The following is a 9,180-nucleotide window of genomic DNA, read 5'->3' as shown; positions in this document are numbered from 1 at the left end:
TCCCCACAACATCATACGTTTTGATAATTTGGAGTGCAATTATGAAACTAGCCCTTAGTCATATGGCCATCTGGCATCGGTAAGACCAAGTACTTCTCTTCAAAATGTAAGTTATCCACCGACATTTCAGATGTGGCCTCTAATTGTTGGCCAATAGAGTAAGAGTTCGCAAACAAAATTAAACACTTTGCTGGGTTTAGAGATTGCCCCATAGCCAACTCATATGTGTTAAGCACACTTTTTTCATGTGCTGCAGCGTCTCTGTTTGCTTCAAAAAAATAGAAGTGTATCATCTGCAAAAAGAAGATGTCAGATTCCAGGAGCGCTCCGACAGATTTATTAGCCTTATATCAAAAATAGAGAAAGTACGTTTCGAAGATAGTTATAAAAAACGTCTTTTATATTATGAGACGGAGGGAGTATGTTGCACAAACTTACCGGTCTGAAATCGGTGAGCTTCACCGGGTTAGGATTTTTGGGATGAGCACATTAATAGTATCATTGACATAATCTGCCATGACACCATTGTGAAAGAAATCCCTAACCACTTTGATTACATCATCCTTAACAGTAGCCCAATTTATCTGAAAGAAAATGGCCGGAAACCACTAAGACCTTATTATAAGCCAAAACAAAGGAAGTAAGACAATATTGTCATTTTCGGTTGTAATTTCGTACACAAGATATGAAGCTGATTGGCTTGATTACCTTTCCGAAGTTTTCCTTGGACGACGATGGTGACAACGCTGGTGAAACTCCGATACCTGAAAAGACAGGGTGCAATCTGCAAAATGAGAAATTGCATCGATATTTGCAAATAACCTCACCTTCCATAGCCCTCTCTCTCTCTCTCCCTCTCTCTTCCCCCTCCCCTCCCTTCCCTTCCCACTGAGATCACTGCGCGAGCCACCCCCAGCCATGGCTCCACCGCCGCCGGCGACGATGCACTAGGGACGCTTCTCGATTCAGTCGCGCCCGATCCGGGTTCGTGCGTGCTATGTTCTCTTCTCTTTTTTCCCTTCCCCCCCTCGAAGTGAGCGATCTTGTGGCTGTAGATTAGTATCTGTTCTTCTTCCTCGCCTGAAAGAATGTTCTTGGCGTGGTGCTCGCGGGTCGCGAAAGACGCGATACTTATGGTTTGATTAGTGCCTCTGTGTACGAAAAGAGGGATTTTCCGGTTATTTTACTCATCTGTGTGGTGGAATCAGGTTTGGATTAGTCCGGAGGGGGAAGAAACATCGTAGATTGAACTCTGTTGAAGAGAGTCTGGTGGAGATGGCTTCGGAAATGGTGAAGGCGGCGACGAGCGAGAAGCTCAAGGAGATGGACTGGGCCAAGAACATCGAAATCTGCGAGCTCGTCGCTCAGGATCCGGGGTAATCTTGCCGTTCCCTTGCAGAATACCCCCTTGTTACGAAATCTTCAGTCATGCGTGTAGCATTGCAACTTCTTGCCAGTTCAAAGATTTAGTTTATGATTTTGCAACATATATTATATTATCTCCCTGTTCTCTTAAAAATAATTTTTTTATCCCCGTATTTTCTTTCGTGAAAGGTGAATCAATCTGAAGGAGCGATCGGTTCTTCTTGGCATGCTGATTTTTTTTAGACATCCATGGCTCTTAGGTTGCCATTTGGAATGACGGCGTTTGTTTCCTCGAATGATCCATTTTTCTCTCTCCCTGTTACTGTCACCAGGAAAGCGAAGGATGTGATCAAATCTATAAAGAAGTGTGTAGGAAGCAGGAGCAAGAATGCTCAACTTTATGCTGTCATGGTGAGTTATATGTGCCGAATTAGTCTCTTTGTGGCTTGGTTCTTCGACCAGCTGCGGTGTTTGGGGTTATAGATTAGTCATATGAACCTCTTAGTACTTCTTAATAAATATCTGGGACATGTAAGAAGAAAGTGATTATCTGCGCCTCTGCTATTGCAAAACAAAACTCAGCAAATCCTTTATTTGGTTTGGTGCAAACCACTGTTCAAGAAGGCGCTATTAGGCGCTCGCCTAGGCGCGCTTAAGCGCTGGGCGTTGGCATAGCGCCTCGCTTTGGCCCTAGGCGCTCAAAAAAGCGGCCGGCGAGGTCCTCCGGCGAGAAATCAGCCTCTCCGGCGAGGAATCAGCTTTCTGAGGTGAGAAATCAGTCTCCCCGGCGAGGATTCGACCTCCCCTGCGAGGATTCATCCTCGCCGACGAGGGATTCAACTGCCCCGACGACAAATCGAGCTTCTCCGGCGAGGGATTGAGCTTCTCCGGCGAGGGATCGAGCTTCTCCGACAAGGGACAGAGGAAGAGGGAGGGAGGCAGCCTCGTGCAACGAGACAGAAAGGACGAGGGGGGGAGGCGGCGTGAGGAGGAAACCTAAATTTCCTACCGACTGCAGCAGACGAGAGCTTTTAGTAGGAGGATATGAAGATGGGCCTATGGTTTAGTGGGCTAGCCCAGCCCATCTAGCTTATTTCTTCACGTTACAGTACTAACGCCTAATTGCGCCTAATTTCGCCTAATCACGCCTAAGCTAGAAAAGCGCAAGTAGGTGCCCAAACGCATAATTAGCGCCTAGCGCTTTTTTGAACTTTGGTGCAAACCAGCCTCCCTGGTGCCCTGATCACTGATTTTTTATAAAAGAGAACACAGAGGGCCCCTAATATGCTTTTGTCTGTGCGGTCAATTGTGTGATGTTAATCTATTTTTTTCTCATACTGTAACTAAATAACCTGTCATATCCCAAGAGAAAATTAGTAAATCCATTTTCATTTATAATCAACATCCATTTGCGGTGCTATTTCTTCCAGCTGTTAGAGATGCTCATGAATAACTGTGGAGAGCCTATCCACAAGCAGGTCATTGATAATGGGCTTCTTCCAATACTTGTCAAAATAGTGAAGAAAAAGGTGACTTCTTTTTCGCTTGTTGTTGGAGGACAGTTGTGTACCCTTACTAACTGATGTTGACATAACAAATACTCTTTTGTTTCAGACGGAATTGCCAGTTCGGGAAAAGATATTTCTTTTGTTAGATGCGACCCAAACATCCCTTGGTGGAGCTAAAGGAAAGTTCCCCCAGTACTATGAGGCGTATTATGAATTAGTGGTAGGTTAAAAAAATATTATCTATCTTGATTTCCTTTCCTTCTTCCATGTACTGCAACAAAATTGGATCGTGCAGAGTAGTATAAGGAATTTCATTACTGTAATATTTTCCCTGGACCGAGAGAAATACATGTGCTTATGAGGCATACTATTATTAACTTTTGAGTCCTTAAGTATGTTGCAATAATATCTGTTGGTCGTTCTATGATTTGTGCATTAACAACCTTACAAGTTACTACTCCAATATAGTCACTATGCAGTGATTATTTGAATATTAGTAGTTTTAAGTAGATAGTAGGAGCTGCTCTTTTTGGTATATAGCTGATATATGTTTTCATGTTCTTAGTCTGCTGGTGTGAAGTTCTCGAATTGTCCAAATGTTGTCATTACACAAGTACACAATCCTGTGCCAGAAGCAATAATCGAACCGAATAAGGACAATCTATCTAGCAGATCGAATGGTGTTCAACAGGAAGCTAACGTGCAGCCTGTTTCTGACACGAGGTATTTATGGGGTTGGTAGTAATCATTTCATCTGCAACCTGTATCCCATCTTTGAATATGCTTTAATTTTGTTTTGTGCCAGTATCTTAGTTTGATACATTTTTAAGCTTCTAATGAAGCTAACATGTTCGCATTCCAGTCTCTATGCTCAAAAATCCGTGACTAAACCTTTCATGCCTAAATAACTGAAATTATTTTTATTTCTAGTATAAACATGGCTCCTTCTGATGATAATTATAAGCATGTAAGTGTCATTGACACCTCTCACCATCCTGTGTCATTTTAGCAAAAGCAGATTTTACTGTTCATGTATTGTTCTTCTGGTTATTGTATATGGTGTTACCCAATGGTTTCAATTAGGACTAGGACATGTAAACACTTGGATGTCAAGGTGTGTTTGAGGGCTGTTACATTTCTGACTTGAGAAATCCATTTCTATCACTTAACTAAACCAGTTAGTTCTATTTGAGGTGCCACCTGTGTTTCGGCTGAGCTATCGTTGTTGACATTGCATGGTAGGAGCAAGTAACATGCTGTTTGACTATTCGTAGTTATGAGTAGCGCCCACATGGAGCAGCAAGGATCAATGTTCCAAATATCAGCCAGTTAATCGGCATCTCCGTCAGTTAATCGCTACTGGGTGGGTCACCGAATAGCCGATTAACTGATTTTTTGGCCGATTCACCTATTTATCCCTACCCAGCACCCGACTGATGTGGCACCAGTTAGCTATATCCTGAACATTGACAAGGATAAAAACACATGTTTCAACATGATATTATTCCAGATTTAGTAGCAGGAATACTTAGGGAGCAAGTACCAGTATGTATGGTCCTCTGTTACTTATTAACAAGATAATTCCTGTGATGCGACAAATATATTGTTTCCTGTTGTGATTATCTAATTGCCTTTTGCACCATCAGTTGTGTTGTTCTGACAGTGCACTTTTCTGTGTTTCAGTATAATTCGAAAAGCATCTAGTGTCATGGAAGTTCTAAGGGATGTACTAAATTCCATGGATCCTAGACATCCTGAGGTATATATTAACCATTACTTACATCCTCAACTATAGGTCTGACTGCAGCAGTTATTTTCTTCTGGGGAAATAATTTTGGTGGAATGCACTATGTTTCTTTTTGTAAAGATAAACCTACTGTGAACTCTTACATCAGTGTTTCTGTTCTGTAGGGAGCAACAGATGAGTTTGTGTTGGATCTTGTAGAGCAATGTACTTTTCAAAAGCAACGAATAATGCATCTGGTTATGACATCAAGGTAAGGGTTCAATTTTTGGTGCTGCTTATCCGTTTTCCCTGCTTCTTTCTATGCAAGTGTGGACATTTCCTTTTGAGTTTGCTCCTTCAGTATACTGTCATTGCATTGATGTGTTCATTGTTATAACTACTTGCTAGGGATGAAGTAGTGGTATCGCAATGTATAGAATTGAATGAAGAGCTGCAGAAGGTTCTTGTACGGCACGATACACTGCTTTCAGTTCACCCAACTACGACGACAGTACCATCTAATCTCAAGGAGGACGAGGAGGAAGAAGATGCTGAAAGTCTATACCGGAGGTATGATCTATCACTCTATTCCTTCATTGGTTGAAGTCAGGCCTTCTTACCAAATTTCCTGTCACCGGAGCAGACTGCGGAAGGGGAAGGCTTTATTGCAAGACCACATAGACGAGTCCATGCCATCGTTTCGATCTATACCCGTGGAGAAGATGCGCCGCCCGCTCACCATCCAGCCGCCTCTCCCTGACAGGAAACCCACTGCACTGAACATCCGCTCACCAGACCACCCGGAGGCGAGGCCTGACCCTGCTGTCTTGATTCCGCCGCCACCCGCCAAGCACGCCGAGAGGGAGAGGTTCTTCCGCGAGAAGAGCATGGACGGCGGCAACCTCCCTGGCCACCTCAGGGGCCTTTCATCGCAGAGCAGCCGGGATGGCAGCAGCTCGTGCAGCGGCAGCACGGATTACGGTGACTGAGGGGGCGGGCAGTGATTGGTATATACAGTTCTTTTTTTTTTTGCTCTTTATTAGTATGGATGCTCCTCTGGATGCTTGCCTGGCCGGCGATACATTGATCTGTTCAGAGAGGGGGAGGCCGCCTTGGCCTCAGCCTTCCTAGTTCCTACTGACACCCCTGTACACAGACTTGGTTGGCTTGATGATTCTTTTCCAGTTTCTTGCTTGTCCTCAGCTGACTGACATTGTTGTAGACAATTCGTCGGTGTTGTGCTGTCAGTTAGTCACTTATCAGTATTATAGTTAATCTGTTTTAGGCGAGAGATAATTTCATGGGTAACAAGTGGAGTTAGGGAGTGATCCACCATTCCATGAGACTTGCACTTGCCTCTGCTTTTGTATGCTTTGTTCTTTTGAGTTTTCTGTATCAGCAGTACTTCGTGTCAGAGGCTTGGCGTGCTCTCCACTGCTCAGATGCCTTTAGTCGGCGGTCAATGGAGTGGATCATGTCCACTGGAAAAGGCTACGCGCGTGAGCTATTAAGCATGTTGGATCTCTATGGCTCCTACCTCGTCAGTCATGGATCATGTTCACATCGTTCCTTACACATTCTTGCATCAAAGTTAGATTTTTTTTTTGTTAGGCCAACTCCAACGGACGTCCGTTTAGTCCGGACTATGTCCATTTGGGGTCGTCCTTTTCTGCATTTGGACTTTGAATTTAAACCAAAAAATATTAAAAGATAATTTGAAATGATATATATTACATTAACTTAAACGTCCATGTCCACAAAGTCATGGCTGAAATATTGAAAATAAACCTGAAATTTAAAAAAAATGAGAATAAACCTGAAATTATATTAAAAAAAAGAAACCCTAGACCGGGTCGCCCGTCGCTGCCGTGTTGTCCGTCTTCAATCGCCGCTGTCCTCCTCGTCGTCCATGGTGAGGTTGATGTACATGGTGGATGCCATAGGTAGGGTCGTCGTCCAACCATGGTGAGGTCGATGTACGTGGTGGCTGCCATAGGTGGGGTCATCGTCCAACCATGGTGAGGTCGATGTATGTGGTGGCTGCCATAGGTGGGCTGGCGGCCCTGTCGGTGGCTGCCGAAGTGGGGCGGGCCACGCCTACTCTGGCTGTGGCAGGGCCGGTAGCCCCGACTCGGCGGCCGCCCATGAGGAAGGCAATGATGGTGGGCTGCATGGCACCGTGGATGTCCACGTCCATGACTGCCCACCAACGTCGGGTTCAAGGTCACGATGGGGGGCTCCTCCATCACCTTCCCCTTGACCTCCAGCTTCGGTACGACGACGTTGTCGGCGGTCGACAGGGCCATCATGAAGTCGAGGCCCTCCCACTAGGCGTGGTCGTGCCCCGCACAGAGTCCATGAGCACCCTCCTCACCAGCTCCTCCTCCTCGACGGGCATGGTGGGAGGTGGTGGTGGCAGGGACGGCGAGGGGGAGGGTGTGGGAAAGCGCACGCGAACCCGCGTGCGGTCGTGTGACCGGGGCAGGCTGGGAGCATGCGCGCAGCTAGCAGAGCACGCCCGTGGAGGGCTCGGAGCACGACCAACAAAATAGGTTTGCCAATGCAGATCGTGCTTGTCCCGGAACAAGTGTCCCGCATGGGGGAATCCACGACGTACATGGACCTGTTGAGGAGGTCCGGAGGAAGGCGCGTGCGGCGGCGGTTAATCTCCACCAAGCGGGTGCGACCACTCGCCGGGATTGGCGGCACAGGCACCCCATTTGGGCTTACGTGCTAGTTGTTCGGGAGATGCACGTCGCTCCACTGCCTGTCTCTCAGTAGCGCAGGCAGATCTCCACCTTATATACGGCCACGCACGACGAGGCCGCCGACGGGGAGATGGAGAAGGCGGGCGGCAAGGTGGAGTGGGCGGCGACGCTCCCCGGTGACGTGGAGGATGAACATGCCTCATGGTCGTGCTTCCCATTCTTGTCGGGGATCCACTTCCACATCCCCATGGCAAGAGGCGGCGGCGGCGGGGAAGGGGGAGGGCGCGAGGGTGGAGCGACGGCCGGAGCTAGGGTTTGGGTGTCGAGGCTCGAGGAGGCAGTGATGGATGGAAGTGGAAGTGCACTGCCCGGTCCACGACTTCCACATTAAAAAGAACGGGCGCGGACAACTGGGCGGCTGAGTTGCGGGCCTCGTCGGGCGTGCAGACTAAATGGGACCGATGGAAAACAAGTGGACGGCCGACAGGCGGGCCCGGGGCAGACGAGGAGATAACACACGTGCGTTCGTCCAGTGTCCGTGTGGATGCAAATCCGTCCCAAATTTGCGCCGGATTTGGGTCGAGCCGGACACGAGCCGGATAGTATTTGCGGTTGCCGTTGCACGTTGGGCCTTGGATTATGTGAAGGAAATATGCCCTAGAGGCAATAATAAAGTTGTTATTTTATATTTCCTTATTTCATGATAAATATTTATTATTCATGCTAGAATTGTATTAACCAGAAACTTGATACATGTGTGGATACATAGACAAAACACCGTGTCCCTAGTAAGCCTCTACTAGACTAGCTCGTTAATCAAAGATGGTTAAGTTTCCTAACCATAGACATGTGTTGTCATTTGATGAACGGGATCGCATCATTAGGAGAATGATGTGATGGACAAGACCCATCCGTTAGCTTAGCATAATGATCGTTCAGTTTTATTGCTATTGCTTTCTTCATGTCAAATATATATTCCTTCGACTATGAGATTATGCAACTCCCGGATACTGCAGGAATGCCTTGTGTGCTATCAAACGTCACAATGTAACTGGGTGATTATAAAGATGCTCTACAGGTATCTCCGAAGGTGTTTGTTGAGTTGCCATAGGTCGAGATTAGGATTTGTCACTCTGAGTATCGGAGAGGTATCTCTGGGCCCTCTCGATAATACACATCATAAGCTTGCAAGCAAACGACTAAGGATTTAGTCACGAGGTGATGTGTTACGGAATGAGTAAAGAGACTTGCCGGTAACGAGATTGAACTTGGTATGAAGATACCGACGATCGAATCTCAGGCAAGTAACATACCAATGGACAAAGGGGAATTACGTATGTTGTCATAACGGTTTGACCGATAAAGATCTTCGTAGAATATGTAGGAGTTAATATGGGAATCCAGGTTCCGCTATTGGTTATTGATCTGAGAGGTGTCTCGGTCATGTCTACATAGTTCTCGAACCCGTAGGGTCTGCACGCTTAACGTTCGATGACGATATGATATTATATGAGTTATGTGATCTGGTGACCGAATGTTGTTTGGAGTCCCGAATGAGATCACAGACATGACGAGAAGTCTCGAAATGGTCGAGAGGTAAATATCGATATATATATGATGATGTTAGTCGGACACCGGAAGTGTTTCGGAGGGTACCAGGTACTTATCGGGTCACCGGAAAGGAGTTTCGGGCACCCCCGACAAAGATATGGGCCTTATGGGCCAAGAGAAAGAACACTTGTGGGCTGGTACGCCCCTATACAGGCCAGCCCTATGAGGAGGAGAAGGAAAGAGGGGAGAGCAAGGAAAGTGTGGAGTAGGACTCCCCCTTCCTTCCTTCTTCCTCCCTCTTTCCTTCCCCCTTGTTTATAGA

The 9,180-nt window shown here is 46.5% G+C and overlaps 1 protein-coding gene across 2 annotated transcripts; it reads left to right on the top strand.

Annotated features, from left to right (window-relative positions):
- Positions 1 to 833: 833 nt before the first annotated feature.
- On the top strand, positions 834 to 5,944 carry LOC119337081 (TOM1-like protein 5). Of its 2 annotated transcripts, none has more exons than XM_037609192.1 (10): positions 834 to 984; positions 1,209 to 1,376; positions 1,698 to 1,776; positions 2,844 to 2,894; positions 2,980 to 3,093; positions 3,439 to 3,596; positions 4,557 to 4,632; positions 4,785 to 4,870; positions 5,008 to 5,169; positions 5,243 to 5,944. In XM_037609192.1, the coding sequence occupies exons 2-10, from the start codon at positions 1,276 to 1,278 to the stop codon at positions 5,586 to 5,588; spliced, it is 1,173 nt and encodes a 390-aa protein (XP_037465089.1). In that variant the 5' UTR covers positions 834 to 984; positions 1,209 to 1,275; the 3' UTR covers positions 5,589 to 5,944. The 2 variants fall into 2 exon arrangements, with proteins under 2 accessions (XP_037465089.1, XP_037465088.1); XM_037609191.1 differs by having other exon boundaries at positions 2,796 to 2,894.
- Positions 5,945 to 9,180: the final 3,236 nt, after the last annotated feature.

This window comes from Triticum dicoccoides, chromosome 7B (genome assembly GCF_002162155.2).
Source record: "Triticum dicoccoides isolate Atlit2015 ecotype Zavitan chromosome 7B, WEW_v2.0, whole genome shotgun sequence".
Classification (NCBI taxonomy): Eukaryota; Viridiplantae; Streptophyta; class Magnoliopsida; order Poales; family Poaceae; genus Triticum; species Triticum dicoccoides.
The sequence above is the reverse complement of the archived record's forward strand: the minus strand, read 5'-3'. Positions and strand labels throughout refer to the sequence as shown.

Coding starts and splice junctions, on each gene's coding strand:
- LOC119337081 (XM_037609191.1), top strand. CDS start 1,276: ATGGCTTCGGAAATGGTGAAGGCGGCGACGAGCGAGAAGCTCAAGGAG. Junction 3,597..4,556: donor CAGCCTGTTTCTGACACGAG/GTATTTATGGGG, acceptor TCTGTGTTTCAG/TATAATTCGAAAAGCATCTA. Junction 5,170..5,242: donor GCTGAAAGTCTATACCGGAG/GTATGATCTATC, acceptor TCACCGGAGCAG/ACTGCGGAAGGGGAAGGCTT.